We start from the raw sequence: 27626 nt of genomic DNA, 5'->3' as shown, positions 1-27626 counted from the left end.
TAGTATTTGTACTGTCTTTGTAGATTTTGAATGATTTACAATTTTTTATAGTTTGAACTAATTTCTGTGTGTCTAGCGTCACTGCCAGTTTACAAATAGAACCAGCGACGATATTATCCTCAAATCTTTCATAATTTTAGAATTATTTTTCATGATTACAGCTACTTGGATATACAAATAGAACCAGCGGCGATATTATCCCCAGATATCATTATTGGTTCAAAAAAATCACCCGCTAATGATCCAACAGCATCATTGTCAGTTGAATCTTTGACCCAACATTGGTACTAGAGCATCACTATTCACCGTTGGGTGATGTTTTGATTCAACAGAGCGTCACTGCCGGGTGAAGCTTTAGAACTGGCAGTGATGTCCTTTCCCTATATATTAAAAACAAGAAAATGCCTACATAATTTCAGTATCCATGTGTGTTTTACAGTTACCCCAAAATGACATTCTAAGCATGCTGTATGAAGCATCAATATTATATAGGTCTTTACGAAGGATTGACAATTAAAATACAAGTCAAAGTTTTGACGTGGAACTGAAACAGTCAAATTTATACCGTAAGAATCTAGTTCATTAAGAATATTTAGCTATTCTATCTATCACCTTTTGTTTGCGACATGCCTATACAGGAGACAACACTATGAAAACAAAGAAAACAAGTAGATTTTTATTGACTTCGTGCTACATCTAGTTGATATTTATCCTACGTCAGCTAATATTAATAGCCAACAAAACAAAACAAAAAATACATATGGGGAGATGAATAGGTATTACAAATTGAATTTTGTGCATGGCTGAAACTAAGAGGAGCAATTTTATCCTAAAGTGTTCTCTGAATGCCACAACTTCTTAATAACCTATGTGTGTTGTACAATTATAAAAAGTAAGTATTTGAGCATGATATTAGCAACATTCTGTTTGTAGTCAATTATCACTCTTCATGAAGCTCAAACAGTTGAAATAATGTTCTATTGTCCATATAAGGCCATTGTGGATCGTAGTGGTTTTCAAGTACTCTTCGTGCATATAGAAAACTAAACAATAATAATTTTTTTCATATGACCTCCACTTTCACTAAAAAGGACTCACGTTGGTTGATTATAGAAAATACAGTACATGAGTAAATGTAAAACTACTTTGAGAGGCATTTCCTCAAACACATGTACTACACATGTACACCAAGATACACAAATATGATTAGGGTTTAGGGGGCATCACCTCTCGTAGATGGTGGCGATGACTCTGGTGTTGCACATAGCAAAGCCAAGCACCGTTACACAAGAGTTAAAAAGGCATTTCTATCCTATGCAAAATGGAGAAAATATATTCGCATATTGGAAGTGTTACACTAGTACAAGAAGTGGAATACATGTCGTGTCTAGTCTCATTGAAATAGCAAGTTCTCAATTTACACACATAAGTATTTTTTTGAGTGGAATTTACACACATATGTTACTGAACTGAACTTAGGCTTCTCTGCTGCATATGTATCGTGGGCTGCTGCATCACACCATGTCTTTCATGTGAGCCTGAACGATCGAACAACCTGCAAAAGGGTATGGCAGGAGAAGAACAGAAACCATAAACCAGTATCAGAAAAGAAGAACATGGGTTAGAGCATAATCGATACAGGATCATCTCACCTTCTCTATCTGAGCCTGTACTTTTTTGAACCATCGTCGTGGATGTACTGCAATGAGAGCATTCGAGCTATTAATCCAGCTGAGGAACGGGTGTCGAATCCCATATGTGAACTTGTTGTGAGAATTCGATTTAAAAAACGGCACACGTGAACAGGGCCGCGACGTCAAAGTGACCGGCTGACCGCCCTAACCGCCCCCAAATTAATCCCACTTCCAGCTCCATTGTTGATTTCTCAAGCTTCGCGTCTCCCATCTTACCCAATGTGATCACTGACCACCAATACCCTTGTCACGCGTCGGCGTCGCCATGACCACGCGCCCCTCCGTGCTCACGCTCCTCCTCCTACTCGCCGTCCAGCTCCCTCCCGCCGCCGCCGCCGCCAAGCACCGCCACGCGTCCGAATCCGCCCCAGCACCACCCGCCTCCTACCTCCTCGTATCGTGGGCAAGCAACCTCACGCTCCTGGGCTCCGCCTCCCTCCACCCGGGCGCCACAGCCGTCGCGCTCACCACCCCGTCCCGTGACGGCGTCGGTGCCGGGCGCGCCCTCTTCTCGGAGCCCGTCCGCCTCTTCGTCCCCTCCTCCTCCGCAGCCGCCTCCTTCTCTACCCGCTTCACCTTCCGCATCACGCCCGCGCCCACCTACGGTGACGGCCTCGCCTTCCTCCTAACCTCTTCCCGGACTTTCCTCGGCGCCTCCAACGGGTTCCTCGGCCTCTTCCCCTCCTCCTCCGCCTCGGACGAGGGCGAGGCCGACCTCCGCGGCGTCACCACCGTAGCCGTCGAGTTCGACACCCACCGCGACGTGGCGCTGCGTGACCCGGACGGCAACCACGTCGCGCTCGACGCGGGTTCCATCTTCTCCGTCGCGTCCGCGAGCCCCGGCGTCGACCTCAGGGCAGGCGTACCCATCACCGCCTGGGTGGAGTACCGCGCCCCACGCCGCCGCCTCAGCGTGTGGCTCTCGTACTCGTCGTTCCGCCGCCCAGAGAAGCCCGCGCTCTCTGCTGATGCCGACCTCTCCGGACTCCTGCGCACATACATGTACGCCGGCTTCTCGGCGTCCAATGGCAATGGCGCGGCGCTTCATGTCATTGAACGCTGGACCTTCCGCACCTTCGGCTTTGCCAACTCATCCCGCGCGTCGCCGCCATCTGAGCCCCCAGCACAGCCCAACAAGGCACTGCTGCCGCCCAACAAACCACTGCTGCTTACAGGAAGCCACCAGCACCACCACCTAATCTACAAGGTGCTCGGTGGAGTCCTTGGAGGCATGGTCTTGCTTATATTTGCCATCGTCGCCTCTGTTGTCTGGCTTTCCAGGCCAGCTCGTCGCCCAACTGAAGAGCGTACAGTGCCGCCGAGCGAGGACAAGCCTTATGGGACGATGTCTATGGAGGTGGTACGAGCAGCAACAAAGAGCTTCGACAGTGGCAATGTGATTGGCATTGGTGGCTCTGGTGCCACTGTGTATGAGGGAGTGCTCCCATCTGGTTCAAGAGTTGCTGTCAAACGGTTCCAGGCTATATGGCCGTGCACGAAATCATTTGTAAGTGAGCTTGCGGCCATGCTCAATTGCCCAAATCATCCCAATCTTGTGCGGCTTGCTGGGTGGTGCTGCAGTAAGGATGAGCTCGTGCTTGTTTATGAGTTCATGCCCAATGGGAATCTTGACTGTGCGCTGCACACAATGGGTGGAGCAACACTTCCGTGGGAGGCACGGTTCAGGGCAGTGCTTGGTATCGCCTCTGCGCTTGAATATCTACACGATGGGTGTGATCGCCGGATTCTACATCGTGATATCAAGTCATCTAATGTGCTACTCGATGGTGAGTTCAATGCCAGACTAGGTGATTTTGGACTTGCTCGTCTGGTGAGCCATGGTGGATTACCGCTGACAACACAGCCAGCAGGCACACTTGGCTACCTTGCTCCAGAGTATGTGCATTCAGGTGTTGCAACAGAGCGGTCTGATGTGTACAGTTTTGGTGTGCTTGCTCTGGAGGTGGCCACTGGCCGGAGGCCAACAGAGAGGGGAATCTCTGTTGTTGACTGGGTGTGGGTTCTATGGGATCGTCGGAGGCTAGTTGATGCTGCAGACCAGCGGCTTCAGGGCCGATTTGTTGCGGAGGAGATGCGACGGATTCTGCTTGTGGGTCTCTCTTGTGTGCATCCGGACTGTAGGAAGCGACCTGGTATGCGAAGGGTAGTCAAGATGCTTGATGGGACTGCACCCTTGACAATGGTGCCAGATAAGAAGCCACCTGTTATGCTCCAGACACAAGTAAATCAAGGTTCATCAATGAATTCAGTGGATACTGTCAATACAGCGTTCTACAGTTGTCGCTGAACTTATATGTTAATAGGTTGGCTAATAACCACATCCTGATTCATATGTGGTTGTGTTGATGCTCCAACTTTCATTTCTGAAACATGAGTAGAAGCTAATGTTGGGGTTGTTCCACATTGTTGGAACATATCCTACTTGTGCACAGAATGCTGCATAACGTATTGTTTTCTGGTACAAAATGCATTGAGGTGTTTTCTAATAACTTGATTGAAGATTCCTATGCCACTTACTTGAACCATTGCTTCAGTTACTCATATATGCCTGATGATCTTCTTGATTTTTCCTGACAAATGATGGGCATCTATTGGGGTATTTGGACATTGGTGTCACTGTGAATAATCACAACGGAGCAGTAGCTCTGATGTTCATATAGATGCAACTGAACTGTCTTCCTATGTAGTTCTGAACATGTTGTATTTGGTGCATGATTTTCTTCACTGAATTTTCATCTGAAATATACTTGATTGGTCCCTTCATACATCATTACTTCCTCCATTATTGCATAACATGGCATCTAGAGTGACTGTTGAGCACTACAGTGCTTATGTGCTGCTCCTTCTCTTCCAGCGTCTGGTGGGAAATCTACTCAACGCTGGGAATTCATCTCCCAAGCCCGGAGGAGGCACTAGGCCTGATGGATTGGTGGGAATGGTCCAGGGATTCCCTACCTGCTCACAAACGAAAGGGCTTTGACAGTCTCTTCACGCTTCACCTGGCATATTGGAATGAAAAGCGTGTCTTCTGGAGTGGATGGTCACAGCTCAGTAAGGACTCGCCATCAGGCAAGATGCCAGGCTCTGGGTACAGGCAGGGATCTTGATTGTCTCTTTTTTTTCCCTCTCTGAGTGTTTAGACTAATCCATTCGTTTCGGTCGTTTCCCTCGTGAAAGAGTAACCTTCGAGTGTGTCCTCATGTGCCAGACAATGGAAAATCAGAATGCATTCAGCCTGTTCGTTTGTTGGTTTTAGCCAGGGCTTATCAGCCAACTAACAGTGTTTTTCTCTCACAACAAACCCGCACCAGCCGAGTTTATCAGCCCAGAAACCAACCAGCGAACAGACTGATGGTTAGAGCAACTCCACCATATACCTTTTCACCTTTTACTTAAAAGACAATATAGGAAATTGAGAAAACTCAATTTCAGGTTATAGGGGAGAGCTTATACCCTTATACAACACATTGACAAAAATTTCGTTGAGCCAGCTCGGTGGCTCGAGTAAAAAATGCTTCTGTTGAACTCATCTTCCCTTTAATATAAAAATAAGTAGATTTTGAGTGACTTTCGACTTCCGCTCGGCTCGTTAGGCTCAGCTCGTTAAGTTCAGCTTGAAGTTGGGTCTCATAATTTCGGAGACCATGATAAATAAGATTATGTCAATTTTGAAAAAAGCTTAAAAAATGTACTTAGCTCGTTATCCAGCCCTATACGGGACTCACCCGTAAGTGACATCGCCTTTCTTCTTCTCCCCTCTTTTTCCTCTCTCGTTGTGCTCTCTCTCTCTCCTCTCTTCTCTCGTGGCGCTCTCTCTCCTCGCTCTTCTCTCCTGTGGTCAGCAGACAGCGGTGCAACAACAGCAGGCGGCGGCGGCCCGGCCAGCGGCCCGTGTGCTCGCCTACCCAGCGTGGCTATCAGACATCCAATTGGGACCCCCACGTCGGGCCTAGCGGGTCAGCGGGAGCCCAGGACCCGACCCTGGCCAACGTCGGGGGCGCCATGCGCGCGTCAGGGTGCGTGTGGCCAGGGAGGGCAGGCCACCACCGCCTCCATATTAATACCGAATTCTAGATAGATTAGGAATAAAGAAAGATTTGGAATAAACATAGGAAAAATAAGTAGAGATTTGTTTAGGAAAGGAGTTGATAATTTTTAGGAAGTAGGAGAGTTTTGCTTTAGGAAAGGAAATTCAAATATATAAGGACTCCTTTTATAGTTTTCTTGGTGTGCAAGTCCTATAGGGACTATAAATATATAGACACTGTAACTATTTCAATTCAACAAAGGAATAGAGCATTGCTCTTTAAACGATTCTCTCTCTCTTCCTCTTCTACACCGCCGCCCTTCTTGCGTTCACGCCGTGGTCCTCTGTCCCAGCCCACGCTGCCGCCCTCGTCTCCAGCAACCCGGTGAAGCAGCACCACTGCTGCCGTCTAGCAGCCGCCCACGGTCCTGCCCTAATCACTCGCCAACCGGACCCCGAGCAAGACTGTGACAGTGGCGTCGACGCGACCGGCGGCTCATGCGTACGGTGGTAGCAGGTCCACCCGTGGGCCGGTGACATCAGAGACCGGAGGAGAAAGAAAAAGGGATTGAGAAAAATGGTGGTAGATCCTCTCCATTTGAGGGATTGAGAAAAAAATATAGGGAAAAGGGATTGAGAAAGGGGATCTGCTGCAGCACGTTTTTGGCTTGGATCCCCCTTTTTTTTTCTCAATATATGGAAAGGGGATTACTTTTACTCAATCTTGTGGAGTTGCTCTTAGACTTTTATTCCTTCTTTAGTACAAAGATACAAGGAAAAAGAACCGTCGAACACTGGATGGTCACTTGAATATAATTTAGTATGAGAAATTATTTGATAGTATTTCGTGTTGGGTATAATGTAGATATTAAACAGTGCATATCAGGGTTGCTATGGTAATATTGAGTGCTTAGAGGGATATTATTACCTGCATACTACATGTCCTAACTATGCTCCTATTTGAAGTTGCATAGGCAGTTTGGAGTTTTTGAATATCAAGGTTTTGCTTGTATTATTAAGTTCAATCAGAATAGAATTCCTTGTAGTCGCTAAATATGTTTTTGCATACGGAAAGATCTATACATTCAGCTGTCGTACACTAAGTATATTGAGGTGAACTATATTGCCATTGTAAATGGATTTAAGATCAAACTTGATGATGTCCCAACATCGTCTGAAGAAGATCCCATTGAACCCGTCGGGGCGAGGTGCTTTGTCTCTGGGAATTGAGTCAATTGTAGCTTTTATCTTTTCTTGGCAGAAAGGGGCCTCGAGGGCCGAGAGGTCTTGCTGGTAGCCTAGGGATGTCATGCGCTCTAGTTGTCGCCCTAGTGATCATGGTATCCAGGCTATTATCGTCGCCATCATCATTGTCGTGGAAGCCATTGTGCCCTGTCGGTGCTGGCGGGTCTGTTAGTATCATTCAGTCATTTCAGTCCGTGGTTTTAGAGTTTTCAGTTAGCGAGTTTGTCAGTCTTAGCAAATAACTGAACCCGGTTCATGGGTGCGTCTTGTACGCCTGAATCGCGCATCGTTCGCGGTGAGGCAGTCACGTAGGTGTTCTCTCCGGGTTTGTCTCGAGTCGTAGCTGAAGCTTAGCGCTCCACTTGTCCGGTCGTGGGATGGCGCGATCAAGTCGGGAGGAGTGGCGCGCATGGCGCTGTGTCCGGGTGGCCGAGAGCCATTCGTTTCTTGTATAAATTGCAATGCATAGAGTCAGAAAACGCTGCGTAGTTCCAGCACCAAAACCCTCTGTGTTGATCCACTGAGTTCGCGTGTGTTCCAGTAACCGTTTCATCGATTCAGGGTCGTCTTCCTCGCCTCCGGCGGCGGGCCCCAGCGAGCCGAAGACTTCATCTGGTATCAAAGCCAGGTTCCGGCGGTGGACGCGCGACCGCGCTATCGCTGCGGCATTCATGGATCGGCGGAGGAATCGGTCGTCGTCGCCGCGTCGGGGAAGCGGCTCCGGCGGCGGCGGTGCGGGTGGTACTCGCGATCCGGTGATCAGCCGGGTCGTGCGTGAGGAGACCGGGAAGAACAAGTTCCCCCTTCTCACCAAGACGAACTACTACTCATGGGCGGCGCTCATGAAGCTGAAGCTCCAGGCGCGGCGCCTGTGGACGGCGGTGAACGTCGGGACGGACGACTTCGACGACGACAGGAACGCGTTGGAGGTCATCGCCATGGGCGTCCCCGAGGAGCTGCACGGCAACGTGGCCAGGAAGCCCACGGCCAAGGCGGCGTGGGATTCGCTGAAGAAGGTCCATCTCGGGGTGGATCGCGTCCGTCAGGCGAAGGCGAACACGCTTCGACGGGAATTCGAGGCCCTGCGGTTCAAGGACGTGGAGACGGTGGACGAATTCGCCATTCGCATCACCGACATCGGCAATCAGCTCGAGGTCCTGGAGGCTGGGTTCACCGAGCCGGAGATCGTCCGCAAGTTCCTTCAGGCGACACCGGCGAGGTACTCCCAAATTGTTATGGCAATTGAAACTCTGCTTGATCTGGAGACGCTCTCGGTGGACGAGCTGGTTGGGAGGCTCAAGGCGGCCGAGGAACGCTATGATCTCGGTGGCAACACCGGGTCATCCACGGCGCGGCTGAACCTGACGGAGGACGAGTTGGTGGATCGCGTCATGTCGCGCCTTCAACTCTCCGGTGGAGCTGGATCCGGTGGCGGGTCTGGAGGCCGGCGGTCCTCACCCGCCGGCCAACGGCGTGGCCGCGGCGGCAGTACTGCCCAAGCCGGAGGAAGCCGTGGCGGTTCCAAACCACCTGCCGGTGGGAGTAACAACGGTAAGAAGAAGAAGCTCGCCGGGGATGAGTGCGCGTACTGCGGCAAGACGGGGCATTGGGCTCGCGAGTGCCGCAAGAAGAAGCGGGATGAGCAAGCCCATGTCGCCGAAGCTGAGGCGGAGGCGGCGCTGATGGTGGGGATCGCGGAGGTCTCCATCGATCCGGCGGACACCCAGGTGGACGTGGAGCACGTTCCAGTGGGCGACGGGAGCGCAAGGACGCGCTGGGTCTTCTCCGACGTGTACACGGCAGACACCACAGCGCACGTGGCGTTGGCTTCACCGACCCTGCACGCCGCCGATGAGCAGGTCCACATCCAGGAGGACAAGCTCTTCGTCCAACTCGGGGAGAAGTGCGCTGATGACAAGACGCGCTGGATCCTCGACACGGGCGCGACGAACCATATGACCGGCGTGCGCTCGGCCTTCTCCGAGCTCGACACCGGCGTGCGCGGCACTGTACGGTTTGGCGACGGGTCCGTGGTGGACATTCAAGGGCGCGGCACCATCCTCTTCAGCTGCAAGACCGGGGAGCATCAGAGGCTCGGAGGAGCCTACTACATCCCCAAGCTCACCGCCAACATCATCAGCCTCGGGCAGCTTGATGAGGACAAGTACAAGGTACTGATCGAGGACGGCGTTCTGCGCGTCTGGGATCAGCAGCGTCGACTCCTGGTGAAGGTGCAGCGAGCGGCGAACCGCCTCTACTTCCTCGACGTCCACATCAGTGCTCCGGTGTGCCTCACGGCGCACGCGGATGACACGTCCTGGAAATGGCATACGAGGTACGGGCACCTCGGATTCCATGGACTGAAGCTGCTGGCCAAGAAGGAGATGGTGCGCGGTCTACCTCAAATCGACCACGTCGAGCAGGTGTGTGAGAGCTGCCTCGCTGGGAAGCAGCGTCGGCAACCATTCCCAGTGGCGAGCAAGTTCCGCGCATCAAGATCCCTGGAGCTTGTTCACGCGGATTTGTGCGGTCCGATCACGCCGTCGACACCCGGCGGCAAATGTTTGTTCCTGCTTGTTGTGGATGATCGAAGCAGGTACATGTGGTTGATCCTACTGGCGTCCAAGGATCAAGCCTCGGCGACCATCATCCAGCTGCAGGCGAGGCTGGAGAGGGAAGCCGGCTGCAAGCTGGGGACCCTGCGCACGGACCGTGGAGGCGAGTTCACAGCGCGAGTGTTCGAGGAGCACTGCGCTGACCATGGCGTGCAACGTCACTTCACCGCGCCGTACACACCTCAGCAAAACGGCGTGGTGGAGAGACGGAACCAGACCGTGCTAGGCATGGCACGGAGCATGATGAAGGGCATGAACGTGCCCGGCTGGCTTTGGGGGGAGGCGGTGTGCACGGCCGTCTTCATATTGAACCGGTCGCCGACGAGGAGCGTGGACGGGAAGACGCCCTACGAAGTCTGGTATGGTTCCAAGCCAGCTGTGCATTTCTTCCGCACTTTTGGTTGCACGGCACATGTGAAGGTCGCTGGCGGTCACCAGCGCAAGCTGGATGATCGCAGCACTCCCATGGCATTCATCGGATATGAGCCGGGGACGAAGGCCTATAGATTCTACAACCCGAGCACAGGGCGTGTCTGCATCTCGCGGGACGCTGTGTTCGAAGAAGGGAGGCCTTGGAAGTGGGAAGATGCTGCGGCGGATCTGCCAAGTATGGCTTCGGGGGAGCCGTTCATGGTGGAGTACGTGATCATGTCTGCTCTGGGCGGCGGACACGCGCCGCAGTCACCAGCACTGACACCGCTGCAGTCACCAGCGCCAACACCACCGGTCTCGCCGGGGCCCTCGACACCGACTATGGGTCCCGCATCCCCTCCGGCGACACCAGAGGCTACACCTGCGCCGGGAACCCTGGTTGGAGTGGAATTCGCCTCACCTCCTTCGGGGGAACCAATGCTGGATGCTGATGCCGACGACGCGCCGCTGAGGTTCAGGACAATGGATAATGTCCTCGGTGATGAGCCCGTTCCAGGGGAGGCGGATCGCGCGGTGGGTGGCGAGCTGCTCGTCGCTGTCGACGGAGAGCCCACGACGTTTGATGAAGCACGTGGCAGTGAGGACTGGCGGAAGGCCATGCTCGAGGAACTCTCCTCGATCGAGCAGAACAACACCTGGACTCTGGTGAGTCTCCCACAAGGGCACCGTGCAATCGGGCTCAAGTGGGTGTACAAGATCAAGCGCGACGAACTGGGGGCGATCAGTAAGTACAAGGCGCGCTTGGTGGCCAAGGGCTACGTCCAGCAGGCCGGCATCGACTTTGACGAGGTGTTTGCGCCGGTGGCGAGAATGGAGTCGGTGAGAATGCTTCTTGCTGTTGCTGCACAGGAAGGCTGGCTTGTCCATCATATGGATGTCAAGTCAGCGTTTCTCAACGGTGATCTCGCGGAGGAAGTGTACGTGCAGCAGCCGCCGGGCTTCATCGCGGCGGGGCATGAGAAGAAGGTGCTTCGTCTGAAGAAGGCACTCTACGGGCTTCGTCAGGCTCCTCGGGCGTGGAACCAGAAGCTTGATGCGAGCCTGAGTGACCTCGGCTTCACGCGCTGTGTCAGCGAGCATGGCATGTACACCCGTGGCAAGGGGTCTTCTCGGGTGATCGTAGGCGTCTACGTCGACGATCTGATCATAACCGGAGCCAAGGAGGGTGGAGTTGAAGCCTTCAAGGCGGAGATGCAGCGGCTGTTTAGGATGAGCGACCTCGGGTTGCTGTCCTACTACTTGGGCATTGAGGTGAGGCAATCCAAAACTGCAATCACCCTTGGCCAGGCTGCATATGGGCGCAAGCTGCTGCAGAAGGCAGGTATGGCGGGGTGCAACCCCTGTCACACCCCAATGGAAGTTCGACTGAAGCTGTCGAAGGATGGAACGACCGCCTTGGTCGATGCAACTGAGTACCGCAGCCTGGTGGGCAGTCTCAGGTACTTGGTGCACACTCGCCCGGACATCTCGTTCGCGGTGGGGTTCGTGTGTCGCTTCATGGAGAAGCCAAGGCAGGAGCACATGGCGGCGGTGAAGCATCTGCTACGCTACATCGCCGGCACAGTTGAGTTTGGACTCATCTACCCCAAGCTGTCAGGCAGCGACAACAATCTGATCGGCTACAGTGATAGCGATTTGGGGGGAGATATGGATGACAGGAAGAGCACTACGGGCATCGTCTTCTTCCTGGGGCAAAAGGCGGTGGCCTGGCAGTCCCAGAAGCAGAGAGTGGTGGCGCTCTCATCCTACGAAGCGGAGTACATCGCCGGCGCTGGAGCAGCGTGTCAGGCGGTGTGGCTCACAAGGTTGCTGAAGGATATCATGGGCGATGATCCTCAGACGCCTAAACTGAAGATGGACAACATGTCTGCAATCGCACTCAGCAAGAACCCGGTGCTGCATGATCGAAGTAAGCATATCGATACTAAATTTCATTTCATTCGTGAATGCAACGACAAGGGAAGCATCTCGCTGGAGTTTGCGAGCTCTCAGGAGCAGCTGGCCGATCTGATGACGAAGGCGCTTGGGCGATCAAGGTTCTGCGAGCTTCGTGAGAAGATTGGTATTGTAAACCTGGGCTGAAACGAATTCATTCAGGGGGAGATTGTTAGTATCATTCAGTCATTTCAGTCCGTGGTTTTAGAGTTTTCAGTTAGCGAGTTTGTCAGTCTTAGCAAATAACTGAACCCGGTTCATGGGTGCGTCTTGTACGCCTGAATCGCGCATCGTTCGCGGTGAGGCAGTCACGTAGGTGTTCTCTCCGGGTTTGTCTCGAGTCGTAGCTGAAGCTTAGCGCTCCACTTGTCCGGTCGTGGGATGGCGCGATCAAGTCGGGAGGAGTGGCGCGCATGGCGCTGTGTCCGGGTGGCCGAGAGCCATTCGTTTCTTGTATAAATTGCAATGCATAGAGTCAGAAAACGCTGCGTAGTTCCAGCACCAAAACCCTCTGTGTTGATCCACTGAGTTCGCGTGTGTTCCAGTAACCGTTTCATTGATTCAGGGTCGTCTTCCTCGCCTCCGGCGGCGGGCCCCAGCGAGCCGAAGACTTCAGGGTCGTGGCGATCAAGTGGCACCAGTTCACTATCGATAGTGTCATAGTGCCATGTGTAGTCGCAGGGGACGATGCATCCATCTCTGTCGGGTGGGTCTTCCACGAGATCGAGGTGTACAAGGACCCTGAAGGTGAGGCCGCGTTGGCCTCTGCTGGTGGAGGAGCAGCGCCATCATGGAAATTAGCTTTCCTGATAGACAATGTTAGCAAGGTTACCTTGGTGATGTTTGATGGATTGTGGTTCCATGTCCACAAGCAGAAAGCTTTGGTGTTCCTGCACTGCAGGGAGGGTTATTCAACATAATCGAGCTTGCGTGATGTTGCCACTACTCGCTTCGCAATACACTAGTTCTAGGCGTGTTGGGGAATTCTTTCCAAGCATAGGCGGATGTGGTACTGAAGTTGCAGTTGTCGCCATGAGTGAGCTGCCATGGATTGATGTGGATGTTGAGGTTGCCATAGGGGAGTTTCTCTAGTGCCACAGCTTCATCGCGGTGGTGGTAGTGCTTGAAGTCGATGAAGAAGTCCACAGGGTAGTGCTTCGTGACCGAGACATCGAGCGATCGGACTGCGAGCCTATAGCAGATGGCCTTCTTTATGATCTTGGTGTCGACCATCGGACGGTTTCGACCAAGCCATGCCACCACTCCGTGAGTGGACAGGTGAGATAGCTCGTCGTTCATGGCACAGGTCACTGAATCCACCGCCGAGGTCTCTTTGGGATGAGCTGCAGGATCCCCCAGCATCGCCATGGCCTGTCGTGCGAGAGGGGGAACCCGATGGGGTCGTGCAGCGGTGGCGAAGGAGGTGGAGGAAGCTTGAAGTTTTGCTTAGTGCTTTGGCTTCTACACTGCCGCTTTTATGGTCTGAGCAGCCACAACACATGCACTTCACCGGGTCTGTGCAAGATGTCGTGGAGTGTCCGCGAGCAAGGCAGTGGAGGCATTTAGGCCATTCTCAATGGAGATTTTATAAAATTTTATGGGCATTAAATATGCTGATATGGCACTATCTTAATTAAAAGAGGGATGATAAGAGTTACATAGACGCACAGAGAGTAAACTTTTCTGCATTCTTTCCAAAATATGTGCGTTGAAAACTGGGATATGAAATTGGCATTGAGACTGGCCTTACCGTTCATGGTAGCCAAGAGATTTTCGCTAAGAGAAGATCGAGCAGGCGGTGCGTTGGTGGTTGAGCGTTTCAAAGTTTCTGCCATTTTGAACTCTGGCCAACCGTCAACGCCACCAGTACTTCGGGTGCACCGGGTTCAACGCCAGGTCTCCATCAGTGAGCTGTGAAGTAGACCGAGAAAATGAAGGGTCGCGAGCACCCGACCGCGCTAGCTTGACCTCGGCCTTGCCATCCGGTCCTCGGGAAGGGAAGGAGAAGAAGCGTGTCTTGGAAGGGGGGGTTGAATGGTTCCCTCCATCTGAAGCAGAGGAAGAACCAGATTTGCCGGTTGCTGGGGTGGATGTGAGGCAAGTTCTCTTGGTCGCTTGGTCGCTTGGGGAATGAATGTTGTGGGTCGTTGAGGAGGAAGTAAATGCGAAGCGAACACACTTCACTGGGCACGCCCTAGCTGGTCGAGCAGTTGAGGTGGTGGAGGCAGCCTCGATGGGGATGTGGAGCATGCCAATGACGATGGATTGGAGACGAGGGCGACAGACGGGCGGTGTATGGGCCGTAGGTGGGACTAATGATATCCACATGCGGGAGGAGTTCTTGGTGGGGAAACAAGCCAACTGGCTAGAGGATGCACGAGAAGACTGAGGGTGCGAGGGAGGGATCGGAGGTGGTGGCCCTGTATTACCTTGTCAAATCATTCATGTTGGATATGTGTCCAACATTCCCTATTTTTAATTGGCAGCTGTTTTATCCTTTTCAAAGTGCATTTCATTTATTTGACTATTGAGTGGTTTTGCTATCTTATTGTTTGATCCATTCCTGACCTTTTCTCATTTCAGAAGTCGATGGTTCATGGTTACTAGTTACTACTGCATCTGGTAATCTTGTCCACTACGAGATTATTCTGTGTAGCTCGCTAGTGCCTAATAGTTTCCTGAGTGTTTTACAAAAACAAAAACACTCGGGATTATCCTCGAGTGTATCATATTGCAGTCGGGATATGGTAAAGCACTTTAGATATTTCACTTTCGCCGTGTGTTTATATTTGCCTTCGGGATACTTTTGTTTTAGACTGAACAATTTAGGCAGGCGCGGCAAACGTGAACGTCGTCAGGAGACTCCCGAATGTTTTATGCAAGCGGGCCTTCGGGAACTGTTTTTCACTAAAGTGGCGGCAAAAGCGGCGCACAGCTGCTGCCCTTCGCGCCGGACGCCAAAATTTTTTAGCCTGGCAAAAACCCTCGAAGCTTGCACCAAGAAAAAACATTCCAGTCTCCAGCTGAGACTCGTGGACACACACAACCCGCCGCCACCATCGTCTTCGAACCGGTGTCATCGCCTCTGAACCCGCCGCCACCGTATCCCACCCGTCTCAGCCCCTAGTGCTGCTCCCACTGCCACCCAGGCAAGAAGCTAGCAGCACCAAGCTGCACACCCTAGTTTCAGTTTTTTCCTAAATCACAGGGCCCATGCTCCAATATGCTTAGCCCCTCCGATTCCCTCTCTCTTTAATCCCCACCTCCCATAGATCACATCCTTCACTGCAGATCTCATCAGGTCACTACAGTTCGAGTCACTTGATTGCCACTTTAAACTTTAGAAATCTCATTTGCTTTTAAAAATGAAGGGTACTGGAGAAACGGGAGGCTCACACTTATTAATAAAATTCCAGTAGGTGCTCACACCTCTCCTGTTTTGTCAAAAAAATAATAATAAAAAGAAACTGAAGGCTCAAACATAGATGCTGCAGAAACTGGTACTGCTAGAGAGGCTGGAGAAGGGGAGCATGCTGACAATGGATCTCATATAGGCGAATCTATGCTGATCAATTAGGCCAATCTATTGTGATCTTACATTTCTATGCTAAACTTAGTGTTGTTGTCAAACTTGAGGTGAAGTTTGTTGTCGTGTCCTACTGTGAACCTTTAGAACTTGTGACTTTTGTTGATCTGATCATGTTACTTCTTTTGGGGAATCTAAAGGTGAAGACTTTAACAATTTTAAACTTTGTGACTTTAACAGTTCGAAGTCCATTTGGCCAAATTTGTGCTGTGTGAACTGCATGTGAAGCACAACCTGAACATCTCGGCATCTGCAAATACTCCCTCCATTCCAAAACCGTCGTTCTCGCTTCTCAAGGAGTCAAACAATTTTAATTCTAACCAAATATATATGATAAAATATTAATATTTAGAGTACATAATTAATATCGTTAGATAGATCGTTAAATTTATTTTTATAACAAACTTATTTATAGATAGAAATGTTGTTAATAGTTTTTCTATAAATTTAGTCAAACTTAGCAAAGTTTGATCGGCACGTATACTATAGCGACACCTATTTTTGAACGGAGGGAGTATATGGGACATCGTGTCATTTGTGAACCCATATTTTCAGTATTGCTCGTGGTTTGCAGGTTCCAAAATGTTGAAGTTGATTAGTAGAGGGCTGCCGTACGGTACCATGGTGTGAACTCGAGCTAGCATCGTGTGCAAGCAGGAATAAACCATCTCTACTTCATGGACGACACCAATAGACGAAACATGATAGAATCAGTGTACCATTAATTCATGTTACGCACTAAGCTTCTTCTTCTGTACACGAGGAATGACAGAAAACAGCATGGCGACCACGTGTTTACATCATATTTGGTTGCTGGTTAATTCGTCAAGAGTTCATTTTAATTTGGCCACGCACCTATACATATTGGTCGACGACAGGACATCCGTGGCGCGCGATGAGGATTTCCGATCAGACGAATTGCTAATTGTCTCTCTCTGTTTTATCAGCCGTGCTTGATGGAGCAAGCCACCACCTGCGCCCAGTGCCTCAGCCTCGTCTTCACAAGCTGAGGGTTGTCACCTGCACGCATGATGCGTCAGAATTATTTAATGGAAAGACAGCTCAAATGATTTTCTTGAGAGCAGGTGTACGTGTGTAATTTATTACAGTACCTGGGGTAAAAATCTTCCATGCGTCGGCTCCGCCGGACGCGGTTGCGCCGGCGTTGGGGCTGCGTGGGCTCGGGATGTCGGGGAGCGTGGAAGACGATGACACGGCCGACAGCGTCGACGTGGGGCTCGCCGCCGCCAGCGTCCGCAGCTTGGGGTCCGACAGCTGCCGGTTCACAGCGAAGTAGAATTCGAGGGCGGGGAGCGTGTCGCGGAGGTGGGCGCCGCCGGTCTCCTCGTCGAATCCGAACCCGAGCTCGAAGGAGCCCCGCAGTTCGTCAAGGTCCTCGTCGGTCAGGCACCTCATTGCGCGCTCCGACGAAGACCTCATAACATGACGATGATGATGCCGTTCCTCGACGATGCTCTTGTTGCCACCGCCTCCTCCGTCGTCGTTTACCGATACCATGCTGCTGCGCCGCAGTATCTGCCGCCGACGCTTCTCCCATTTGGCCTCCCTGGTGGTCTCCTTCATTGACAGCTGCTTCGATAGAAGCCACCTCCTGTTATTGCCAACGCCGCCGGCCGCTTCGTGGTGATTGTGATTCCAACCCAGCGGGGGCGTCTTCTTCGCCTCGGCTACTTCGTCCTGCTGTGCTTCATCCTCCTCCCTCTTCCTCTCCCTGTCGCTGTCGTCCGACGACGAGGAGTGAACTTCGATGCGCGGCTTGTTTTCCATCATGTCCAATCGATCCATGCTTACCAACTAATAATTACTCTAGCTATATACTATAGTATATATCCTCCGTTGAGTGTGCGGTGTACGAAGAACACGTAGCAGCTGCCGTCCGTCACCGGTCGGGTGCACGGCAGCTGCGGCGTTCGGAGGAGGGGGGCGCCGGCGATCGTCGTCGGAGAGAGGGGAGGAGGGTCTCCTCCTGTTTGTACGTGTTGCCGGTGAATAGGGAAAAGACGGAGACCCTCCTGTTCCCAGGAAACAGGGCGCTCACCACCACCAGTCCACCCACCTCCTATGAAAAGCAAATCTGCAGTGGCAAGACAGATGTCCGTGTACGGGTGAGGCTTGCCACCAAGGTTGGCCGGCCGTAACGATGGGCGGACGCGGAGATCAATCCTCACCGCTAGCTTCTTGCCTGCGGTGCACCAAATTTAACTGTAAGCTATGTTGTGAAAATCTGCTTTTAGACTGACCAAAAAACACGCTGAAGCTTTGTTTGATGCCCATGTATTAACCTCAGCGCACCTGGATTGATGTCAATAAATGAGTATCCAAACAAGCCCTGAGTTGAAAATAGAATCTCCGTGCGTCGTTACAGGCCACCATTTTCCGTTTTCCTTATGTCTCGTTGTGTGCTTAAGAGTGGAGCGATCGATGAATCTAGGCCCAAGCCATATGTAAAACAAAAACAAAAACAAAAACAGAAGAGAAGGTGCCGAACGTGGTTCTAAATTATAAGATGGTTTGTCTCTTTAGACACATTGTTCTTACCATGTATTTAGACGTAGTGTATATCTAAGTGTATAATAAAAATTATGTATCTAGAAAAGTCTATCCTAATGATTGTTGTTGGTCGATTTGTGCTCTTGATCACTACTCCGAATCCATAGATTAGTGATTATCGAAATTGAATTCAACATAGGACAATCGGCAACAATAGAGCCTACCTAGACCCGGCAATAAAACAATCGTTCATGGACACGACTTGGTAGTAATTGAATAAGGATTACTATCGGATCTAACTTGTACCCAGCAATGTTATTATGGAGGGCCACCGTCGGTTTAGTAATTTCAACCGGCACCATAGGCCCTGTTCGGCTTACCCCATATTCGGCTTGTTCGGCTTAATTTTTTTCAGCTGAAACAATGTTTTTCTCTCATAACAATTCAGCCAGAATAGTATTTTCAGCCAGTTTCGGCCAAGATTCGGCAAGCCAAACGGGGCCTATAACCTTCATTTTCCCATTTTTTATATACTTTATTACTAAATTTAAGCATAGGTTGTTATCTAATATTTTACATTCAATATCACTAATAAATCATATATATCTCACCGCCATTACATTTCTTATAAGATTTAATATATGAATGTACCATAGTTAGAAAACCCATATGCATACTTAATAAGTAGAGATGGAGTCATTACAAACCAAAGTCTCTATAGAATAAGTGGAGTACACCCACTGGAACTAGTTATTATGCACCATGACATATTCCGTGTAGTGAACATCCCTGATTGTGTAACCAAGCACATCATTTAAGTATATCAGCGTATGTATTAGTGCATTCCCTTTAACTTTATATGTCCGAGCACAAGGTCTACACAAACTAGAGGCGTAGCACATGCGCTGGGACTAAAAGCAAAATACAAATGCCCCTACAATCCATCACTACTACAGAATGTTACTGTAGGGGCGGCTGCGCCAGCCGCCCTTCCCAGGGTGTTCCTACAGAGGGTGCCTCTGTAGGAGCGGTTTTCTGACCGCCCCTGCAGTGCCCTCTGTAGGGGCGGCTGGTGTTTTCAGCCGCCCTTACAGTGTCCTCTGTAAGGGCGGCTGGTAATATCAGTCACTCCTGTAGTGTACTTCTGTAAGGGCGGCTGTATCACCAGCCGCCCCTACTGTGTGTATTTATAAGGGCGGTTCAATCAAGAACCGCCCCTACAGTGGATTTTCCAGCAAAAAAAAAATTTAAATTCAAATTTGACCATATATATATATATAATTCAAATTCGAATATGACCGCCATAAATATACATATATACATCCACAAACACAAGACCATCATTACAAATCATAATTCACAAAAGTCCATCATTACAACATAGTCCATTAAGATATCCACAAGTCCACATGCAAAACAAAGTCCAAACTGTTCCAAAGTCTGATCCAAATCATACCACAAGTCCATATTGTCATCAACGGCCTAGGGCTAACCTATCAATCTCCCGAAGGTGTCGGTACAGAGGATTACTACCTAAGTCAGAAAGAAGACGATGGTAAGTGCCTTTATGATACACAATCTGGTCCATTATAAAGTTGCAAAGGTCGCCGACCATCTCTATGAGCTCGTCATCCTTGTATGGGTTCCTTCTCGTGTCTTTATCTTTCTCCAACTACAAGAGAACAAGTTTAGGTTTACTATATCACAACATATGCGAACTTTTCATACTACGAGCGAAGAGGTTCAAACTTACTAGATTGGGGTTTCTGTTGTAGCCACCGATGGTACTCATCATAATACATGTGTAGTATCCACAATGTAGACTCCCAGGCTTCTGCTTGGGGCACTGTGTGTTTTGCATATGAAGATGTTAAGTAATGATATTGACAGACACGTAATATATAGAGTACCAACGTAAATGACACTTACCGCACATAGAGTTTTGACATACAACTTTTCCTTCCTATTTGTATGATGCCTCCCCTTATGTTCCTGGATATAGTGCCTGAATGCCCTGTTCTAATGGTTTTAGCAAATACAACTTGTTAGTATCCCACATTGAACCTTATAAGTATGTATACAAACATAGTAGCTAAAATGAGGATTGTCAATATGTATATGTCTCGACAATCGTTATGAAGTCTTTGTATGTCTCGACTGGGAAATCCGCTGAATTAAAGACCCATGCCATGCTATGTGAGAGCCAGACGCCTATGCAAATCCAGTGATCGCTGCATGAATTTAGTCATAGAAGGAACACATAAGCTCTTTTGCATCGAACAAAGTAATTTGAACAAAGCTAAGTATACAGTTGAACTTACTTGAAGTGGTATGGTATCCATATATTATCGTGTTGTTGGAGATTTTTAAAACATAGGGCAATGTATGCTGCAACCTTGAGGGACTCTTCCAATATTTTCTTGTTTTTGATGTCCTCTTTCTTCTTAAGTGTCTTTCCAGCTCCTAGTTCTTTGCAATCTAGTTTCCACTCTTTAGGGTAATTAAAATTTGTTGATGCTATAGGTGAAGGGTCTATATACCCGTGTTTCAGAGCTAGCCTCTTTTTCACAAAGTCCGCTTGCATTCTACAAATCACGGCGTGTGTTAGTTACAACAAAATTAAAAGATTACATTCATATCATATCGAGAGGGCAAGGACTTACAGGCACCATATGCGAATTAGATTCATTTCCATTCGTCCGAGGTGAAAGCATACCTGGATATCCTTAAACTCAACGGCAATTTGCCCACCTGGGGCTCCAAATGTGCCAGCAGGGATCCATGCTTGTAAGATTTCTAGTTCTGTTATCTGAGCACACAAGTACCAATCGTGGAACTTTCTCATTCCACGTGGCAAGCACTGTATGACTCGGTTTGGTAGGAAGTTCTTGCCTTTTTCATATTTATCTGGGCAATCATTTGACCATTTGAGGTTATCAACAGCTGGATACTTGTTTAACCCTTTGTGCAGTTTGCTAGTGGTGCCCTCCTTAGAAGCTGGTGCTCTAAATTCTTTTACTTGGTTCTTAGGCTTGAACTGGTCATGAGCCATCCACTTGTGCACCGATGAGACATCATTAATGCCCACATACGATGGCCTTATCTTGATTGGGATTTTGTTTCGAGCTTCCCATTCGGGCACGTCCTTGTCAACTTGTGCATCACCTGCTCCAGGGGCCACTTGTTCTTCACGTATCGGCTGTTCACGAGGCAATTGCTGTTCATGAGACACTTGTTCATGTATCGGCTGCGCTTGTTGATAAAGATGTTGGATCTCATCATGCCTTTGCTCGGTACGAGCTGGAGAAGGACGTGGCATGTCATCATGCCCATGCTCGATATGAGGTGGAGAAGGATGTGGCACGTCATCATGCCCTTGCTCGGTACGAGGTGGAGAAGTCTCTAGCGTGTGGTGGTCATGGTCATGGGCCGGTGAGTATACCTCCCCGTCCTCGATGGGTCGCTCCAGAGGATGAACTTCAATTGGAGTTGGCAAAGACTCGGTCAATACAATGTCCTGTACGTCTATGCTAGAGGATGAACTGGTTCATGACGTCTTCGAGTAACTCGAGCCCCTCGGGAGTAGGGTGTTCTATCTTCCAAGTCATGAACTCGGGCTTCACGGTATGCACCTTGACCCAAGTGTAGTCCTGCGGGATGTCCCTAGTGTGCCACGTGCCGCCCAGAGGATGTGCCACGCCCGTTGCCACCTCAATGATCACGTTTTGCCTGCCCATCGAAACCACCAATTTGCAACTGGTTGGCGCCCGTATGCGATCAACAGGGGTTCCGGTTGCATTGGAACCTTGACTGCTGGGAACATCCGGAGGGCTGCCAACTACCGCCAGTTCTCTGGGCGGCCCCATTGGTGTCTGTGGCTCCATCGTAGACAGTCCTTTCTCCACCAACATCTTTTCAACTAGAGCCTTCACTTGGCGCTCAAGATTAGACTCTCGGTCTCTGCCATGTTTCTTGTACATGTGCCTCTCCTCTACGAATCCATGCTTCTAGGACATCCTCTTCCCTAGCCCCCTGGTGCGTCCTGTGTGCTCGGGGTTTCCCAAGGCAACGGTAAGCTCGTCCCTCTCTTTGGAAGGGTTGAATGCGCCCTTCTCTTTGTCTTCAGCAAGTTTCAGTATTTTTGATACAACCTCTCCGGTCTCCGGCTTAGCAAACTTGAGGCTACTACCGGATGAATCGACACTCCTCGCGTATATCCACTGTCTAAGGCATGGCTTCAACTTCGGCACTTCCGTATTCCCGGCAGCTTTGGCCTCTGCGTCCATCTTTCTAAAGACCTCTTGCTTGCCAGCGTAGCCACCGGGGCCTAGACGAGGGTAGTGTTGGTTCTTCTTCGCCTGCTCGCTGTTACGGGCATTGAGGGCCAATGATGCCTCTGAAGTCTTTTTAGCCACGAGCTCCTCCCATTGACTAGGAGTTATGTTGCCATACTCGTGGAAAGGAGTTAACTTCTATTGGATAAAGTTCTTGTTCAGATCCGACCGCCAACGTCGGAAGCTCTGCCCCATTATCTTAAAAGCATTTTGTTGTACCAACTCGTGCGTTCCCTCCGAAAACCTAAAGTTATGCTTCAGCTTCTCCCATAGGTCTACCTTTTGGCTCATAGGTACAAGATTCTAGCTATGGATAGTTGGGTTCAACTTATCTCTAACTACAAACCCGATGTGATTACGGAATTTCGCCCTGTATGTATATGGCTTAAGGATCTGCCCGTCTGGTCCGACCTCCGTTATCACATAGCATGCCTTGTCGTGATATTGGTTTGGCTTTCTAATCCCCCCTCATTTCCTCTTTGGCTGGGCAGTCTCAGTCGTGGTTGTCCCCTGAGGTTGTGGAGCGGAGGCCTCATTATGAGTATCTGTGGCTCCTTCCTCTGATCTCCTTTGCCCCGCTATGTATTGTCCGGTAAGACGAGCCGGAGGCCGACGTCGTCTTTTCAGAGGTTGAGTAGGGACGACCTATGTATTCGGCAGGTCAAAAGTGTTAGCAGAGGTAACATAAAGCCATAGCATTAGCCAAATTTATAAGCTACTAAGGCTTTATCCGTACCTCGTCGTTCGGATCAAAATCCTTGTCCAACTCGTCCTCCGTTGGCCTCCGTCTGGGTTCTTGTGGGAAAGGATCCTCGTGACTTACATATCCCCTTGATGAGGTGTCATCATCATCATCCCCTTCTTCGCCTTGGGCATCCTCTCCGCCTTCTCTTCCCTGGGCTCCCCCCACTGGATCCTCATCATCGACAAGGTCCTCCTGAGTAAGCATCACTTCTAGACCCTTTTCTAACTTGTTATCGAACTGCTCCTGAGTAAGCTGGTCATCTAGTTCTTGCTCTCCATGGGATGGCTGCTCATCATTCACGGGGCATCGGGATGCACTCTTTGATGTTCGCGACATTTCGTGCCTTGTTCTAAGAGATGCAAGAAAAAAAAGTAGTATAAGTAGTAGAAGTAGTAGTACTAGTGGTAGAAGTAGTAGTATAAGTAGTAGTAGTACTACTAGTAGTAGTAGTACTTGTAGTAGCACTAGTAGTAGTAGTAGCAGCAGCAGCAGCAGCAGCAGCAGCACTTGGTGAAGAGACAGAGATGCTTGTCACAAGGGACCTTAATCTCACCCACTCACAATATATGCCACTGACACATTCCAGCACACACAGTTAAGAATACGCATGTACTATACGTGTACTGCCATGCATGGAATAATAACTACAAACGAGGTGCGCCCACTGCAGCTCTACTGCATGCGTCCATCTTGTGATGCGTATATGGACACCTTCAGGAAAGCCAGGCGCAATCATTCTGTAAGCAGTAAGTACGTAGTCACACTATCTAATCTGGGCTCCAGTTGGGACCAAATTAGAGATAACTATATTTACTGGATCGCAGAATAGTTGATGACAACATAGTTACATAAGGAAAATCTATAGAGCAAACCACATCTATATTCAGAACACACACCAGCATCTTGTCAATACATTATAACTTTTAAAACAAAGACCGATTGAGATCTAACTGAACCCCTGCATGCATCTACTATCCATCCAATGAAAGAGGTGTTTGTGGATTACAGAAACAACAAATTAGATGACAAGTTAACGATAATATTGGGGAGATCTATGGGTCAAATCCACAGGTACAGTCACAACACCAACATTTAAGCTTTAAGTTTTCTGTCATATATCAGGTCAAGTCTATACAGTGTCGCTACAAGAAAACCTCTTCAGGTCTAATTGTAATTGGACCTCTACATCACTTATATCTAATATCCATCCAATTTAGAGGTGTTTGGGTCACAGAAACAGCAATTGGGAAGGGTTGTTCAGGGTTCTGAGAGCAAGGGGTTTCAGTGAAACTTGGATAGGCTGGATGCATGACATCTTAGCTTCCTCCAAGTCGGCAGTCCTAGTTAATGGCTGTCCGGGGCCATGGATCATGTGCAAGAGTGGTCTGCTGAAACACCTTGCACAGTTCTGCAGTATGCCGATGACACGCTCATCGTGCTAAAGGGGGAAACTCAAGGGGTGGCGGCTCTAATTTTACCAGCTTATTTCCCAAATTATAGTGTTACACTGAGTATTTGCCGAATAAAAAATCTAACATGTAGTATACTAAGGATTCATCATTGGTCAAATATGCAAAGTAAAAAAAAATGGAGAAATACGATTGTAGGTCAGTTCCCAGGCACAGGTTTGGTTAAATGATGAAACAAAAGCATTTCTAAATCTAAAAAATATAAGCTGTGAATGTGATCGCTTGTGCTACACTGCTACTTTGGCTGTGGCTGCAGTAGCTGCTGCTGATAGTCTGCTACTGCTCAGCAGCTTACTTGTGTGCAGTGACAGCTACAGCCCAAATAGCACATCCGAGCAGGCTAACATTTAAATAACTCATTTAGTCCTTACATTTGAGGAAACCAACTTTTACAGTAACTATGGGTTATGAAACAATGGAACTCACGTGAGATAGTTTGACACACTTTTGCTGCACCCAGAAATAAGCTTGAAGGCTTCCAATGCACAAGCAGCAGATATAATTGCATTCGTTGAAGCAATGGCTGGGATTGTATTTTTTACAACACCCTAAAATTCACAAAACATTAGCCAGTACTACATATGTCAGTGTCCTAAGAATAGACTTTTCAAGTAGAAAGTTATGTGTCACATCAAAAGCTGAATTCCACTGTCAAACTAATGGAGAATTTGAACCAGTAGGCATATCAACTAAACACAGAAGAAAACTGACAAGAGTATAACACTAACAAAATAAAGATTATGATTCACTAACAAAATAAAGATTATGATTGTCCGAACCAGGTAAACTACGCACCAGGTAAACTAAAACAAAGGTAAACTACGCACCAGGTAAAACATGTAGAAAAATAAATCTTTTTTGTGCACAAAGAAACAAATAAGCATATATGCAATGGCACTAAAATCAAAGATAAACTGTTAAACAGGAGAGATTATCCGAACCAGGGTAGATGGTAGAGTATATGCAGTTAACCAGTTACCATATTGTAAGACAAATATTTAAAACATAAGTCGTTCCATTACTTAACGGAACTTAAAGAAGATATACCCCAAATTTAGAACCATTCTTATACTGACCTAGCTTTTTATATGACTCAAGCTGCCATAGAAGATGAGCTATTCAGCAGTCCACTTTTCTTAAATACGCAGGCCCAAATTGATCCTCTTAGAACATAAAAATTAAATAGAACAGGATTGGATTGTTTAACATATTTACATGCAAAATAGATTTAATGCCATAAATTATGACTCCAGGGAAAAACTCAAGTTGGTGCACTAGAATTCATCTATTGTTGCAAAATATCATAAATTTGAAGGTCTTTAAGAATGTATTCTGGAAGGTATTAGTGGCCAAAGGTATGCATCAAAGACCTTGCAAAGTCAAATGTTACAAGTTTTTGTGACCGGAGGTAATATCTAAATAACTGTACTGATAAATAGCTGGACTGTGGTTATAGCTGAGTGATAGTGTGGTACTACATTTCCCTGCATTTTATATTGATAAGCAGGCGGTGTTTCTGCTATGCTCACTAAAACATGTATTATTTACTCATCAGTTTAACATACCATGCACTCTACAGTACTGTGGGTGCTGACTGCCCTGGTAGCTCATCTTTTTTTCTTGTCTAATGCTAGCTGATCACCACCTCTCTTGGTGACAGGATAATGCTATGCTCACTAAAAGTTTCTTGAGGAAAACCCAAACTGGAACGACAAAGTTGTTCTACTGCAGATTGCTGTGCCAACAAGAACCGACCAGATCCCAATCATCAGTACTACTACTTTCTACCTCGGAATCCACATATAAAGTTTGCAAGATCCATCCAGAATACTACTAACCATCCAGAATATAAAGTTTACACATATAAAGTTTCCTTGGTGTTTCAACGCTGCCGAGAGGTTCAAGAATACTACTAACCACAGAATCCATGCAGAACAAAAGGAAGGAAGGGTCAGTACCTGGTCGACGTGATCCTTCCACTGGAAGTCCGCCTCGAACCGGTTGCGCAAGACGTTGTAGAGCAACGTCGGGTAGCCGGAGACGGTGTTGACGACGCTCCGGATCTGGGTGAGCGGAGAGGGAGAGGGAGGGGGCCGGCCACCGGAGACGCGTCGGGAGCCTGCGGTCCTCGCCTCCTCGGTGCGGTGGGAACCCTAGCCTCCTCGCTCCGGATCTAGGCGAGCGGAGAGGGAGAGGGAGGGGGCCGGCCGCCGGAGACGCGTCGGGAGCCTACGGTCCTCGCCTCCTCGGTGCGGCAGGAACCCTAGCCTCCTCGCTCTGGATCTGGGCGAGCGGAGAGGGAGAGGGAGGGGGCCGGCCACTGGAGACGCGTCGGGAGCCTGCGGTCCTCGCCTCCTCGGTGCCGCAGGAACCCTAGCCGCCGAGGAATTGGGCAGCCTGACGATGTCCACAGGAGATTTCGCCCAACACTTAACGGGTGGCAACAACGACGATCACTGATATACCTTAGAGCACTGTAGGGGCGGCTGAGGTTATAAGCCGTCCCTACAGATAAACTATAGGGGCGGCTGAGGTTATAAGCCACCCTTATAGAAAAACTGTAGGGGCGGCTGAGGTTATAAACCGCCCCTACAGTTGATTTTTTTTCAAAAATCTAAATCAAAATGAAGCCGCCACTACAGATAAACTATAGGGACGGCTGAGGTTATAAACCGCCCCTACAGTTGAATTTTTTTTCAAAAATCTAAATCAAAATGAATTTTTGAAATGTAAATAATAAATAAATAGTACAAAATTTTATAATTATTTATATATATATATTTACATATACAATAACTAAGACAACTACAACAGTTTAAAATTGAAAAATTGAACCTTTAAAAATGGGAAAAAAATTAAATTTTAAAAAATTAAAGTCAAACCTACTAAAATAATTTTGAGACACCAAATGATCTCAAATGAAAATCAAAGTTGAACATTAAAGTTGTAGAGGTCATGAAGATCTACAACTTTTATTTTGGTCATCTTGTCATTTGACAAAATTTGAACCTT

The 27626-nt window shown here is 48.8% G+C and overlaps 3 protein-coding genes and 1 long non-coding RNA gene across 5 annotated transcripts; 1 reads left to right on the top strand and 3 right to left on the bottom strand.

Annotated features, from left to right (window-relative positions):
* Nucleotides 1-1431: 1431 nt before the first annotated feature.
* LOC136531098 (uncharacterized) lies at nucleotides 1432-14171 on the bottom strand. Its single transcript, XR_010777961.1, has 3 exons — nucleotides 13720-14171; nucleotides 1653-1699; nucleotides 1432-1555 (listed from the first exon to the last, which is right to left on the bottom strand). It is a non-coding gene; the product is annotated as an uncharacterized lncRNA (long non-coding RNA).
* LOC136531097 (L-type lectin-domain containing receptor kinase S.7-like) lies at nucleotides 1679-5762 on the top strand. 2 transcript variants are annotated; one of them, XM_066523818.1, is made up of 2 exons: nucleotides 1679-3946; nucleotides 4570-5762. In XM_066523818.1, the coding sequence occupies exons 1-2, from the start codon at nucleotides 1960-1962 to the stop codon at nucleotides 4629-4631; spliced, it is 2049 nt and encodes a 682-aa protein (XP_066379915.1). In that variant the 5' UTR covers nucleotides 1679-1959; the 3' UTR covers nucleotides 4632-5762. The 2 variants fall into 2 exon arrangements, with proteins under 2 accessions (XP_066379915.1, XP_066379916.1); XM_066523819.1 differs by lacking the exon at nucleotides 4570-5762 and having other exon boundaries at nucleotides 1679-4284.
* Nucleotides 14172-16219: 2048 nt separating the features above from the next.
* On the bottom strand, nucleotides 16220-17581 carry LOC136531099 (uncharacterized). Its single transcript, XM_066523820.1, has 2 exons — nucleotides 16668-17581; nucleotides 16220-16575 (listed from the first exon to the last, which is right to left on the bottom strand). Exons 1-2 carry the CDS (start codon nucleotides 17359-17361, stop codon nucleotides 16499-16501), a joined length of 771 nt encoding a protein of 256 aa, XP_066379917.1. The 5' UTR covers nucleotides 17362-17581; the 3' UTR covers nucleotides 16220-16498.
* A 2592-nt stretch (nucleotides 17582-20173) lies between these two features.
* LOC136531096 (uncharacterized) lies at nucleotides 20174-22097 on the bottom strand. The gene is given in 5 exon segments (XM_066523816.1): nucleotides 20174-20297; nucleotides 20388-20651; nucleotides 20730-21366; nucleotides 21454-21586; nucleotides 21588-22097. Coding segments are annotated over 5 exon segments (1617 nt in total). The 5' UTR covers nucleotides 22047-22097.
* Nucleotides 22098-27626: the final 5529 nt, after the last annotated feature.

Source organism: Miscanthus floridulus, unplaced genomic scaffold (genome assembly GCF_019320115.1).
Source record: "Miscanthus floridulus cultivar M001 unplaced genomic scaffold, ASM1932011v1 fs_276_4_5, whole genome shotgun sequence".
Taxonomy (NCBI): domain Eukaryota; kingdom Viridiplantae; phylum Streptophyta; class Magnoliopsida; order Poales; family Poaceae; genus Miscanthus; species Miscanthus floridulus.
This window is presented reverse-complemented; position numbering and strand designations above follow the sequence as displayed.

What these genes read in the sequence shown, in the direction of transcription:
- LOC136531097 (XM_066523818.1), top strand. Translation starts at nt 1,960, where the DNA reads ATGACCACGCGCCCCTCCGTGCTCACGCTCCTCCTCCTACTCGCCGTC. An exon ending in CCAGACACAAGTAAATCAAG is followed by an intron (nt 3,947 to 4,569) that starts GTTCATCAATGA and finishes CTTCTCTTCCAG; the next exon opens with CGTCTGGTGGGAAATCTACT.
- LOC136531099 (XM_066523820.1), bottom strand. Translation starts at nt 17,361, where the DNA reads ATGGATCGATTGGACATGATGGAAAACAAGCCGCGCATCGAAGTTCAC. An exon ending in ATGGAAGATTTTTACCCCAG is followed by an intron (nt 16,576 to 16,667) that starts GTACTGTAATAA and finishes TCATGCGTGCAG; the next exon opens with GTGACAACCCTCAGCTTGTG.